A 14,165-nucleotide genomic window follows, 5' to 3' on the forward strand; every position below is an offset into this window, starting at 1 on the left:
ATTTTTTTTTTTTTGACGGAGTTTCCCTCTGTCGCCCATTTGAAGTGCAGTGGTGTGATCTCGGCTCACTGCAACCTCTGCCTCCTGGGTTCAAGTGTTTCTCCTGCCTCAGCCTCCTGAGCAACCGGGATTACAGGCGTGCACCACCACGCCCAGCTAATTTTTGTGTTTCTAGTAGAGACAGAGTTTTGTTTCTTTTCTTTTCTTTTTCTTTTGAGATGGAGTCTTGCTCTGTTGCCCAGGCTGGTGCAATGGCGTGATCTCGACTCACTGCAACCTCCACCTCCTGGGTTCCAGTGATTCTCCTCCCTCAGCCTCCCAAATAGCTAGGATTACAGGTGCCCGCTACCACGTTGGACTAATTTTTTTGTATTTTTAGTAGAGACGGGGTTTCGTCATGTTGGCCAGGCTGGTCTTGAACTCCTGACCTCAGGTGATCCACCCACCTCGGCCTCCTAAAGTGCTGGGATTACAGGCATGAGCCACCGCGCCCAGCCCAGAGATGGGGTTTCACCATGTTGGCCAGGCTGGTCTTGAATTCCTGACCTCAGGTGATCTGCTGCTCAGACTCCCAAAGTGCAGGAATTACGGGCATGTGCTACCACGCCCGGCCTGCTGTGTGATTTTGAGCATGACTCAACCTCCCCTAACACGTGAAGAAAAAACACTGGCTGCCTCTTCCGGGTCTCAGGGGTTCTAGTTGTCCACATCCATGAAGCTCCGGGCATACGGCAGGGCCTCAGGAAATATTAGTATGTATCTCCGGACCCCCAATCCCATCAGGTGCTTCCTCTTTCAAAGTGTCTTCTGAATCTTTTATTCTCACCAAGGTGTCATGCCTAATAATAATTTTAAGGCTACTCCCTCCAGGGGAATTTTAGCAGGGATCTGTTAAAAAAAAAAAAAGCAGATCCATTATGGTAGAATTTCTGACAACATCCAAGAATGAGAAAATATTTTGTGTGGAGTTAGGTTAGGTGGGGGTGCTGGGGTGGTGCAATGGTGTGGAAGGGAGGAAGGGAGGCAACTGACCCTTTTCAAGTAGTGCCTCTATCTTTGTAGCAGGTGAGAAAAGGCCCGTGTTGGAGGGGCTGCTGCAGTCTAGGCCTGGGGATGGCTGGGTTTCATCTGTTTTCCAGATGAGAAGCAAGGGTTCCCAGCAAAGGAGAACCATGAGTCACGGGGACAAATCTGGCCGGAAGCTGCTGACACACACACTCACAGGACCACGGCAAGTATGTTAACGATTTCCAAGGGTGGATGGGCGAGCCCTGGAACCTGGCCTTTGGAACACAAGCTCATGGACCTGAGATAGGAGCTGTTTATACCTAACGTGACTGGGAATTAGTTATCTTTTCTTCTTCGGGACCAAGGAGAAAAGATGAACAACTGGAGTTTCATAACAGTCTTGCAGAACATTAAGGCCAGGAGTGATCTCAGAGATCAGCCAGTCCCACCACCTCCTATACAGACTGTGACGTGAACTGAGGCCCAGACAGGAGAGGGTGGTGGCCAGGGCCTCGAAGCTGAACTGGCAAGTCTCTGGGCCTGTCAGTCACTTAAAACATGGCAGGGGAGTTCTAAAGAAGCTTTTGTGGCAGGGCACGATGGCTCGCACTTGTAATCCCAGCACTTTGCGAGACCAAGGCAGGTGTATCACTTGAGGCTAGGAGTTCAAGACCAGCCTGGCCAACATGGTGAAACTCTGTCTCTACCAAAAAATACAAAAAACAGCCGGGTGTGGTGGCACGCACCCTTAGTCCCAGCTACTCAGGAGGTTGAGGTGGGAGGATGGATTGAGCTGGGGAGGTGGAGGTTGCAGTGAGCTAAGATCGTGCCACTGCACTCCAGCCTGGGCAACTGAGTGAGACTGTCTCAAAAACAAACAAACAAACAAACAAACAAAAAATCACATCAGCAAAGTCCGTTTTGCCAGGTAAGGCAACATATTCACAGGAATTAGGGTATGGGCATTTTGGGGGCCATTATTCTGACTATATATTTTCAATTCTATTTTATATTCTGAATATTTGTATATAGAAAAGTGCATAAATAATTACAAAATGCCAGCTTTATATATGTATTACATATATAACATATATTACATATATTACATATACATTACATAGATAACATATATATTACATATATAACATATATTACATATATAATATATAACACATATTATATATAACATATGTTATATATATAATATATATAACATATGTTATATATAACATATATGTATATATATAACATATTATTTATAACATATATGTGTTATATATATATATTTTTTGAGATCAGGTCTCACTCTGTTGCCTAGGCTGGAGTGCAGTGGTGTGATTGCAGCTCACTGCAGCCTCAACTTCCCTGCCTCAAGCAATCCTCCCACCTCAGCCTCCTGAGTAGCTGGGACCACAGGTGTGTGTCATCACACCTGGCTAATTTTTTTTTGTGTGTGTGAAGACGAGGTCTTGCTATGTTGGCCAGGCTCATCTCAAACTCCTCGGCCTAAGCCAGCCTCCCTCCTGCCTTGGCCTCCCAAAGTGCTGGGGTTACAGGTTTGAACCACAGCACACGGCCTTTTGATTTTCTAACTTTTTTTGTTGTTGTTTTTTTTGAGTCTCGCTCTGTTGCCCAGGCTGGAGTGTAGTGGCACGATCTCGGCTCACTGCAACGTCTGCCTCCCAGGTTCGAGCGATTCTCCTGTGTCAGCCTCCGGAATAGCTGCGACTACAGGTGTGTGCCATTACACCCAGGTAATTTTTGTATTTTTAGTAGAGATGGGGTTTCGCCATGTTGGCCAGGCTGGTCTCGAACTTCTGACCTCAGGTGATCTGCCCGCCTCGGCCCCCCAAAGTGATGGGATTACCGGTGTGTGCCACCATGCCTGGCTGTGCAGCCTTTTAATTTTCATAAACTGACCACACCCGTGTAGCCAGCCCCCAGATCAAGAATCAGAACATGTTCTGTATCCCCAGAAGTCCTGCTCCTGCCCTCTTCCCGTGCACAGTGTAATTTAGCATTTGTTGACATTAGAAAATTCTGTGTATATGTGAGGTCAGGAGTTCAAGACCAGCCTGACCAACATGGAGAAACCCCATCTCCATGAAATTAGCCGGGCGTGGTGGTGCATGCCTGTAATCCCAGTTACTTGGGAGGCTGAGGCAAGAGAATCACTTGAACCCGGAAGGTGGAGGTTGCGGTGAGGCAAGTTCGCGCTATTGTACTCCAGCCTGGGCAACAAGAGCGAAACTCCGCCTCAAAAAAAAAAAAAAAAAAAAAAAAGAAAATTCTGTGTATAGGTAATACCTAGAGTATTATTGAAATACAAAGGAGAGAGCCCAAACGATGTTTGTTTATTCATTCAACAGATATTTTTCTGGCACCAGTCCTGGGCTGGGTGCCAGGGGAAGTGGGATGAATTGGTTCAATGCTGGTCTTATGACACAGAATCCATGGAGGCAACTGTGTGCAGGAGGGTGGGGTGGGGAAAGGGGGTTTGTGGAACAAATAAGAACACAATGCATTGGCCAAGCGTAACCAGGCAATGTGGGTCCCAAAGGCAACTACAGTTGTGGAACAGAAAGGATTTCAGGCCAAGGGAACACCGTGGGCAAAGGCATGGCAGTGGGAACAGGCAGGGGGTACTGTCGGGTTTGGGGAGGCAAAGAGGGATGTGACTATTGGACTTGACAGCCTTGGAGGACTCGCTCATGCTGTCTGATCCACCATCCCCAGTTCTCATGTCCACCAGCCCAAACCCCAGCTCTCCAGATGCAGAACCAGAGGCCTCAGCCCTCATGCCAGTGTCCTCATTTTACAGACAGGGATGCAGACCCACTGGAGAAGAGAAATACACCCGAGGCTGGTCCCGCACTTCATTCATTCCCCCACTGCTCACCTTTCTACAGAGCCCTCCTGGGTCTGGCACTGGGGACACAGAGGGGTCAGACCTGGCTCTGCTCTGAAGAGTTCAGGGGCCAGTGGCACAAAACTGGGGCAGAGGCCTGAAGCAGGATCCAGATCCCATTTCCCTTCTGGGGCTCTGCCCAACACCACAGCTCCTTCCTGCTGTGCCTCCCAGGAAGACCCCTGTGTCCCCGTCAGACCTCTCCATGATTCTTCGTTTGTGTGGCCTACATTGTTTTTCTTTTTTCTTTTTTCTTTTTTTTTGAGACAGGGTCTTGCTCTGTCTCCCAGCTTGGAGTGCAGTGGCGGGACCTCGGCTCACTGCAGCCTCCACCTCCTGGGTTCAAGCAATTCCCCTGCCTCAGCCTCCGGAGTAGCTGGGATTACAAATGTGTGCTACCATGCCTGGCTAATTTTTGTATTTTTAGTAGAGATGGGGTTTCACCATTTTAGCCAGGCTGTTCTGGAACTCCTGACCTCAGGCAATCCGCCTACCTCGGCCTGCCAAAGTGTTGGGATTACAGGCCTGAGCCACCGTGCCCAGCCTGCAGCCCATATTTATTTATTGGGCGTCTAATGTGTGCCAGGCAATGTTCTGGGTACTGAGACAACAGCTGTATAGTAGACAGGCCCCTCCCTCGGTGGAGAAGACAATAAGTGAACCCATAGGTATCCAATGTGTTGGGAGGAGGCAAGTGTCGCCCTGTGAAGGAGAAACAGACTAAGGGAAGAGAGAGGGAGGGAAGGCGGTCAGGGGAGTTTCTTTGAGGAGGTGACACTCGGGACACAAAGGAAGCAAGTTACACAGGAATGGGGAGAAGAGGACTCCAGACAGGGGAAAGGGGGGTCTTGATGGGTCTGGGGGTCCACACGGAGGCTGTGAATGCAGGGAGTGATGTAGATTTAGCTTTGGGGAGACCTGGAAATCAATGCTGGTCTCTCCATCTCCCCCTGTTCTTGGAAATGGACCACCAGGCGTGAGGTTTGGGGAGGCCACTGGCTGCTTCTCCAGGGTCTTCCTGTATCAGCCACAACCAGCACACGGAGGGATGCTGGCCAGACCTGGCTTCATCAGCATGACACGCCCAACTAACCTCATACCTCCCCCTTCATCAACACCCCCCCCATGTTGGGGAGACAAGGCAGGGAAAGGTCCCCCATGGTGCAGCTGAGGAAATGGAGGCGCAACACTCCGCACTGTGCCAGGTGCAGAGGAGGGGGGCCGGAAGGGCTTTGCCACGGTGTCCCCCAGGAGACCACCTTCTGGGGGCAGGTGACCTCTTGAGGGGTTCTGAGGAGGAAGTTCCCAGAAGTCAGCCGAGGGGACTTGGTGGAGGTGGCAACGCACAGGGCGGGTGACAAAGTACACATCCCGTGGGGCACAGGGGAGGGGAGAGGGGCCCTGAAGGGGCGGCGGGAGGGGCTCAGAGCCGTGATCCTGCTGGCAGGGCGTTTAGGGCCGTGGGTGGAGGCGGGACCCCGCGAGCGGTTTGAGGGAGGGAGTCCTGGGCATCCGAAGATTGGCGGAGACTGGCCGTTTGGAAGTGGGCGGGGCCAGGGAGGTCAGGGGGCGGGGCCAGGGAGCCGGGGAGGGTCCGGGCCGTTGAGAGGCGGGACGGGAGGGGACAGGGGCGGGGCCGGGGCGGGGAAGGGGCGGGGCCGGCCCTGGGCCGGACCGGGGCGGGGCGAGCGGAGCCGTGGGCGCGCGGGCGGCGGCGGCGCGTAGGTGCGCTCGCCGGTGCTGGGCTTGGAGGTTGGTGGCGGCGGCGGCGGCGGCGGCGGCGGCGGCGGCGGCGGCGGCGGCGGCGGCGGCGACGGCGACGCGCACAGAGGCGGATTGTGGCTTCCCTGGTGCTCGCGGCGGGCTGCATCGGGGCGGGGGCGGCGGGGCGCGCCGGGAGCCCCTGCGGGCGCGGCGCAGGCGATGAGCCGGGGCCCGGCATGGCCTCCGCGCGGCCGCCGGGCCGGGCCTGCGCCTCGGCGTCCGCGCCCGCGGGGCTCCGGGCCGGGCCGCCCGCCCTCCCCGCCGCCGCCGCCGCCGCCGCCGCCGCCGCCCCCGAGCCTGCGGGCGGCGCCGAGGCCGAGGAGCGCTCGCTGCAGCACATGCTGCGTGCCATAGCGGAGGAGCGCGGCCGCCTTAGCCTGCGCCGCGAGGTCTGCGGCCTCGGTGAGTGGGACCCGGGGGCGAGGCCGGGCCGGGGGAGGTGAACGTCTTCGGGGCCGCCTCTACGCGTCGGTGTCTCTGCGCGGGTGTCGTGGTCTCTGGGTCTACCTGGGTACCCTGTCTTCCTCCATGCGTCCCCCTCCCCTGCATCTGGGTCTGTCTCTGCTTTCCGTCCGACGAGCGCCCCGCACCCCTGTGCCCGGGTCTCATTCGGCGTCTCCCCGTGTCAGTCCGTCCTGGTGTCTGTCTCATCTCCCTCCTTCCTCTTCGTGCCTCTGCGGGTCTTCTTCCTTCTCCAGGAAGCCCGCCCCGGGCCCTCAGCACGGCGGCAGGGAGTGTGGGCGTGGGATCTGGGTACACCCTTAGCCCAGCGCGGCAGGGTCGGGCCCTCGTTGGATTCTGGGTGGACCTCGCTGCGAGCGTGCCCTGGGCACTGTCTCCTGCTACCCGAAGCCTTTGTCTTTCCGCACCCACTGGCCCCTCTCATCCCTTAGCTGTATCCAGGGACCTGTTGGGCAGTGGCCCCCCGAACCCGCCTGCTTGGCTGAGGGGCAGGGCCTGCTGCCTCTCGGTGTGATTCTGGGCTTTAAGTCATGGATCTGCTGGGGGGCGTGGGATGGGGGTGCCTCGTATTGTTTGGAAAGGCCTGGGACTGCAGGTGTGGGTGGGGTCTCCCAGCCAGTGAGGTAATCCATTACTGATGGATCGTGCCCGGACTCAAGCCCAGCAGAAGTCCGGTCTTTTGTCGTCTCAGGTTCGTCATTTTCTCCATGGAAAAGACCCCTCCCTCATCCGTACAGGGAATGACTTCATACCACATTGTCAGCCACCCCCCACCCCACCCCCAGGCTAGGCTGGGGGTTTCTGAGGGGGTGACAGCATTGCTGAGTAGGGAATGCCAGCCTTCCAGATTCACCCCGTGGCCCCTTCATTCACCGATGGGGAAACTGAGTCCCAGAGAACAAACGCATCCCCCTAAGGTCACACAGCCGCAGGGACATGGCAGTCCCAGGCATTCAGGGCCCCTCAGCAGGCCACACCCTGGAGGCTGGAGTGAGGGGAGAGGAAGTAAATTTGAATCCCTTTTGTAGGAGGCAGGCTTAGCATGAGAGGCTTCCCGGTGAGCAAGCCCCAGCCTAGCCTGCCGGGGTGAGCCTTTCCTCATGCAGGGGTGGGGGTGGGGGGTGCTTATGAAGTGAAATGGACAAGAACTTCAATGGTTGACAAGGTTTCAATGGTTTCTTTCTGAAAAGGTGTCAAGATTTACTTTTGAGCAGAAATTGGAGCATGCTCATTCATTCATTCTGCAAACATTCATTGAGCACCTACTGTGTGCCACCCTGGCAGGCCCACCTGTCACCTGGCACCGAATATCTGAGCTGGGATGCGTCTGAAGGACCATCTGCTGCAGGTCACTTGGCCCTGTTTGCTCAGCAGCTTCAAGCAGTCCCTCCCCACTCCCCTGTCCACACATACCTACTGTCCTCTGACCACCTTTACCTGTGAGCCCCTTCTCTCCTCTTTTAGGCAGCCCCTCCTGCAAGGAGGCTGCAGGGCCATTCCCAGAAGAACAGTGAAAATGGCACCTAGCATTTACTGAGCACTTACTATGTGCCGAGTGCTTTACTCACGCTGCAAATTTAATTCTGACACATACTGACTTTGCCAGGGAGCAGTATTATCTCCGTATCAGCGATGAAGAGCCTGAGGGTTAGAGAGAGAGAGAGAGGAGGCCTGCCCAGGGACAACCAAGGAGGAAGCAGCATAGCCAGGACTGACCCTCTGCCAACCTGATCTCAGAGCCTGCCCTGCACTCCCTGAATGTCCCCAGCCAGGTCTTTCTGTGCCTACGATACTCACGCTGTTTCCTTGTCTCCTCTCCAGGCCTCTCGCATGTGCCAGGTCTCCCCTGTTCCCTTGCTGCTGAACTCAGTCCCTGCAGGGCTCTGAAGCAGAGAAAACCTGCTGTTTTCTCTGCCCAGAAAGCCGCCCCTACACATGTGCCCCACAAGCATCTCTAAGTTTTCTTTTAAGTCTCAGCTCCAATGCTGCCTCTCCGGGAACTCTTTCCAGCTCCCAGGCACACAGTCCTGTTCTGCCTGTATTCTCTTTGTGCCAGGCACATGTTTGTTGGGACAATCAGGACGATTGTGGCCTTGTCATGGTCTGTGTGCTGTCTCCCCAGTTAGCAGGTGAGGCCCTCAAAGGCATTACCCAGTCTGATTCATCTTGGTGCCCAGCATGGGGCACATATGGAGCAGGTGCCCAGTAAACATTTAGTGAACAAGTAAGAAAATTATTATCTGGACTGGCAGATGAAGGGCGTGGAGGGCCACGGAGATGGGAATCTTAACTTCTTAGAAGGGCTCATTTTTGGCTGGGCGCAGTGGCTCACGCGGTGGATCACAAAGTGTAATCCCAACACTTTGGGAGGCTGAGGCGGGCGGATCATGAGATCAGGAGTTCGAGACCAGCTTGGCCAACACGATGAAACCCCCGTCTCTACTAAAAATACAAAAAAAAAAAAAAAAAATTAGCCGGGCATGGGTGGCGGGTGCCTATAGTCCCAGCTACTCAGGAGACTGAGGCAAGAGAATGGTGTGAACCCAGGAGGCGGAGGTTGCTGTGAGCCGAGATCGCACCACTGCACTCCAGCCTGGGCTACAGAGCGAGACTCTGTCTCAAAAAAAAAAAAAAAAGAAGGGCTCATTTTTCAGATGAGAGATTTGATGTTCAGCGAGGGGTGAGCTTACTAGGAACTTGATGCCTAGAGTGGCGCTCACCTCTCAGGTGTGAGTCCTGAGAGGAGCCAGAACACCCGCCCTGGAGCACTTCTGCGTCCACTGAATCATCAACACGCTCAAGCTGTGGGGGCAGGGTTGTGTTTGATCATCTCCACTTCACATCTGTGACAGCTTGTTAGATTTATGAATGGATTTAAATCTCCCAGATTGTTGTTGTTGTTTAGCGAAAGCTTGGGTTACTCCGAACCCTGCTGTGTCCTCTGAGGTTGTTTTGAAGGTGTCAAGGGAGCCTCAGGTGGAGGCGCTGGGCTTTGGTTGAGTGGTTGTCATTCTCTGAGTCAGTGTCTGTCTGTGAAATGGGACTAAGCTCCTGGCCCTCCCCACTCAGGGGTCATCGCTCAGCTCTCGTGATGAAAAGCACCTGGATTTTGAGGCTTGTCTGTGGCAGCCTCTGCAGTAGAAGGGGACATGAGCACTTGCTCTGTACTGAGAGGGGGCAGGAGTGTTGGGCCCTGATCCCTGCCTTGTGGGAGGGCACAGTCCATGGGGGAGATAGCCAGGAGCACAGGTCACTGTTAGCTGAAGTACAAACCCTGCTGGAAGCAGCGGGGCTGCGGCTGCCCGGAGCAAGATTTTGGTGTTGCATCCACAGGACACTGCTCGTGACTCCAGGTCACAGATAAACCAGGTGATTCAGGACCCAGGTGTGAGATGCAGACGTTTGGACCGAAGGAGGACAAACCTTGCCACTTCCTCTCAGGGCTTGGGCCTTCTCCTGGGCCCTGGACCTCAGCAGCCCAGGCACGCAGGCCCCCTTTCACCAGGGGCAGTCCACCCGGCAGTTGGTCAGGCAATGTGGACACGACCTGGGCCCAAGACCCGGTGTGAGTCCTGAGAGGTGCCGTGAGCAGGTGGGGCCCATATTCGGCTGCTTGTCTCTGCACTCTGCCTCAGCTGAGCAGTTTTGGAGCAATTTGTGCCTGGCATTTGGGGCTAACCCCCTTTTAGGTGGCCTGGGGGTTTCTCCCTATGTCTGGAGTGCTGCAGAGAAGGGGCGTTTTATGTTCATTCTTTCCTTTTGTCTTTGGAGTAATCATGTGGGCTAGATATTGTTCTATTCTTCTCTTTGTCCTGATGAGGGAACACAGGTTGGGGGGAAGTAAGGTGCCCCCAGCTGCAAGGCTAGAAAGTGGCCGAATCTTGCTGAGCCCAAGCTTTTAATTGCTTGACCCTGCGCAGAGGTGAGGCCCACCTAGACCCGTCCTCAGGGTGCTGAGGGTCTGGTGTTTCAGGTTGTGTGGCAGCCTGGCCACAGTGGATGGAGGCAGGGCCCCAGTGGAGCTGTGAGCACTTAGCCAGAGGCCACAGAGAACGGAGCCACCAGCGTGGCCCACGGGAGGGGTTTGTGGACAGCGTAGTCTTCAAGCAGGGCTGAGGCTGGGTGGGCTTGTGCGGATGGAGGAGCAGAAGCTCACTTGGCTCTAAGCAGGGCTGTGGAAGTAGAGGCTGGAGTAATCCCTGGCTGAGAACTTGGTATTTCCCAGCCCTGGCCTCGGGAAGCCCTGCAGGTGTGATTTGTGGGGCAGCTGCATGGGAGGGGCCATCAGTGCAGAGGATGCTGCGTGCCTGCCGCAAGCCAATGCCTGACACCTGCCGCGTTTCCTTCAGTCCCACTCCCAGAGAGGTGGGTTCTGTCTTGACCTCATTCTGCAGGTGAGGAAGCTGAGCTTCAGAGCGGGGAGGGATGTACCCACAGCCACGTAGCTGGCAGGTGGCAGGGCTGCCATTCCAGCTGAGGCCCATCATGTGCAAATAGCCCTCCGGGAAGGGTTCGTGGAATGGGCCAGAGGAGTGAGGGAGACGGCCTTGCCTCTGTGCTGAACACCTGTGTGTGCTGGGCCTGCGAATGGGGAAGAGCGCTGTGCACCCTTCACCTCCCCCAATCCCCCATCACTTTGCTAGGCCAGGTGTAGCTGGGCATAAGTGATGGGGGCCGGGGGGCCTTTAGTGGGAGGTGCCGCTGGAAAGGAAGACTGTGAGCCCAGGCTAAGCACTCCAGCCCTCGGGCCTCAGTGTCCTCATCTGTAGACTGGAGACCGCAAACTCTCTAGGGACTTGGGGATTGTATGAGAGAAGTGACGGAGTAAATGAGACGTGGCAGGTACAGGCTCAGCACAAACCCCTGGTGTGGAGTCAGGTGCAGTCCAGGCTGCTGTTATTATCCAGGATACAAAGCACCTGGGCCCAGTGCCTGCACGTGGAATTAGGGTTGTATTTGCGCCTGATGCTCAGACTGCTTTGAGTCAATGCGGAAGCTCTCCCTGGGCTCCTTGGGGCCCTCCAACCCCATGGCAGTCAGAGCTGGTTGTGGGCCAGCACAGTGGGGAGGAAGTGTGGCCGTGTGGCATGGCAGCAGAGCCTCTTTCGGTTCCTGGGCCTATTTTAAGGGTTGTGGGTTCCGGCCTCTGCCCGTTCCTGGGGCTGGAGCAGCCCAGGAGGCCCTCCCCTGAGCCTGAGACTCTGTGTCCTTCTGGACGGAACCTGAGGACGCTGGACCTTACACTTGAAAGAGGCCGAGGACCACAGCTGTGTGGACGTCTTTGCAGCAGCCACGTAGGCACCGCTGGCCTGGGTAAGAATCCCGTGCTGCTCTGCTCAGGGGCCTTGGGGAGTCATTTCCGCCTCCGGCTTCCAGCCTTCTGCAGAGGAACTTCCATGGCATGAGGCGTCCCCTCACTGTCCTGGGTCTCCTTGCCTCCTTCATCGAGCTGGGGAGGCTCGTATCAGCCACACCACTAGGCTGCTGTAAAGAAACCCCAAGTGGGAGACTTGTTAAACATCCTCAGATTTCCCAAACAAATTTTCTAATTAAAAAAAAATGTTACATGCACCTTACCAAAACTAGAAAATAGAAAGGAAACAATTATTCCTAGTTCCAATTACCCAGAGACACGCTATTAACTTTGCAAAGTCCTGCCCTCTGATCTTTCCAGAGGTTTTTAAAAGAGTACTTGATCTTCTCTATACAGGTTTCTTAATCACGCTTTTTCATTTAAAGTTCCTAAAACGTTTCCCATGTTGCTCACACTCTAAACATTAAATGACTGCTGGAGAGTTGGGTGGGCATGTCATGATTTACTTAATTGGTCTCATGTGGTTGGAAAAATAGCGTGGCTCCCGTTTTCAGTTATAAATAACTTGCAGCAAAGCTTTTTATATGTGCAAAGGTGTCTGTATTTGGACGATGTCTTTAAGCTGGCAACCTGGGAGGCCATTTCTTGGAGGCTGCTGTGTGACCCCCAAGGGCAGGGGTAGGACCGTAGGTGGTAGACGGGTGTTCACGGGGCTGAAGGAGAGTGCTTTTAGATAGCTTGTGTGGACGAGGAAGGAAGGTAAGCCGCAGAAGGCAGTGATGGGCATCCCCGCCGAGGGCATACAAGGAGCCGAGAAAGGATCCAGCCTCAGACTAGACTTTGGACCCATGCCTTGCCAGTCTGTGATCCTCCAACCTTGTCTTCTTACCCGAGAGCTCTCCCCCTGGCGTTTCAGGCTTGTCTTCGCAGAGCAGGAAGCAGAGGCCCCCTCTTCCCCGTCGGAGGACCGTGAGGCCTGGGAGCTGAGCCCTGAGCACAGGCCAGGCCAGCTCCCCAACCGCACCCACACACACACTGACCTTCCACTCCTGGTCACCCCTCAGTCCAGGCCGCCCCAGCTTGCCGGGGCCCCGGAGACAACAGAGACGTTTGCCCCTCAGGGTCAGTACACGTGCCCGGCCTGTGCCAAGGCCCCCGGGTCTCAGAATTCAACCAGCCTCTCCCTGTCACTGCTATAGACAGGAGCTCTGCAAGCCCCAGTCCAGGCTCTCCCCGCTAGGGGTTCTGTGGGGTTGGGGAAGAAGCCCTGGTGCATAGCCCCAGCCCCAGCCCCAGCCCTGCTCTTCTGTCTTCTGGAGGCCCTTGTCCCTCTGGGCCTCCGATCCCTCCTGCATGCAGTGCTGGGCTAGGCCGGGCCAAGTGGGACTTGTAAACAATACGTCATTTAATCTCATAACCCCCGTCAGGTGGGAGTTAGCCCGTGTCTTACAGGGATGAAGCAGAGGCTCAGAGGGTTGGGTAGACCTTCCCTCGGTCATTTCCAGCAGCTTGGGTCTGGTGCACTCAGCTTCCTAAGAGGGCAGAGCTCACTGCCCATCACCCAAACCCGGCTGTCCTGCCCACCCTCCCAGCGTCCTCAGAGCAGCCACCAGGTCCCCTGCCACCTAGTGAAGGTCCTGCCACCCAGGTGGGCACCAGGGCTGTTCTGCAGCTGACTTAAAAGCGTGTTTTGACTGGATGTGATTTCCCAGATGTTCCAGGTGATGTCCGCCTCTGGGCCTTTATGGCTGCGGCCCCTGTGCTGAGGGGACCTTTCTCACCCAGGCCTACCAACTCCTTGGAAGTGGGGCTGCATGCCCTGCGTGGCCTGTGCTGGGGAACTCGGCCCAGCACCTGTGCTTACTCGTTCCACTTGAACCTCAGCCTCCACTCCTTGGAACACCTCACCTGCCTCAGTCTACCCACTCTTTAGCACACCGTGTCCAGAGCACAGAACCCTGGGGAACTTGAAAACAAAATGCCCATTCCTTCCCCCGACCTGGGCATCTGAGCGAAAGTCCTCCCGGGGTCCCTGGAGCCTGTGGTGTAATTCGTTCCCTGTGTCTGGGTATATCAGCCTGGGTTGGTGACCACTGGGCTGTCTTTACCTTCCCTGCCCCCATGTGAAAGATGGGGCCACCACTGGCCAGGCGCAGTGGCTCACGCCTGTAATCCCAGCACTTTGGGAGGCCGAGGCAGGCGGATCACGAGGTCAGGAGATCGAGACCATCCTGGCTAACATGGTGAAACCTTGTCTCTACTAAAAATACAAAAAAAAAAAAAAGAAAGATGGGGCCACCGAGGCTCAGGGACTGGCCGTGATGCCCTCCTCCACCTTCCTGATCTGGCCTGCTCCCAGCCGCCTGTCCTTGGACCCACCTGAGCCCCAACAGCATGAACCTTAATGTTATCGACACCGATACCTGGCAGGTGGTGGGTGGGAAAATAAAACACTCCACGGGGTCCCTTCCTCACCCCCAGAGATACCTGTGCCCCTGAGTCAAAGCCGAACTCTGCACATCAGGGAGAAGGAGACTGAGGTCAAGTACAGAGCCCTGGCTCAGCCCTACCACATGGAGAGGCGGTGGGCCAGCCTCCCCTGGAGCCGGTCCCCGCCCGGCCCACTCTGCAGGATGGGCATTCTCCTGGGAGAATATGTGACTCCAGGCTTCCTGTGCCTGATGAGCTCAACCCTCCCAACGTAGGGGG

The 14,165-nt window shown here is 55.6% G+C and overlaps 1 protein-coding gene across 2 annotated transcripts in view; it reads left to right on the plus strand.

The window, feature by feature from the left end:
• The first annotated feature begins 5,927 nt into the window (after nucleotides 1-5,927).
• The window catches only part of KIAA0930 (KIAA0930 ortholog), a 41,843-nt gene continuing 33,605 nt past the window's right edge, over nucleotides 5,928-14,165 (plus strand). Inside the window, exon 1 of one of the 2 annotated variants that reach the window (XM_055254130.2) lies at nucleotides 5,928-6,082. In XM_055254130.2, the coding sequence (XP_055110105.1) occupies nucleotides 6,019-6,082 (64 nt within the window). In that variant the 5' untranslated portion in view covers nucleotides 5,928-6,018. Of the gene's footprint in view, nucleotides 6,083-10,430; nucleotides 11,456-14,165 lie in introns of those variants that run through there. The other variant, XM_055254129.2, reaches the window with a different exon arrangement.

The sequence above is a fragment of the Symphalangus syndactylus genome, chromosome 18 (genome assembly GCF_028878055.3).
Source record: "Symphalangus syndactylus isolate Jambi chromosome 18, NHGRI_mSymSyn1-v2.1_pri, whole genome shotgun sequence".
In the NCBI taxonomy this organism is placed as follows: Eukaryota; Metazoa; Chordata; class Mammalia; order Primates; family Hylobatidae; genus Symphalangus; species Symphalangus syndactylus.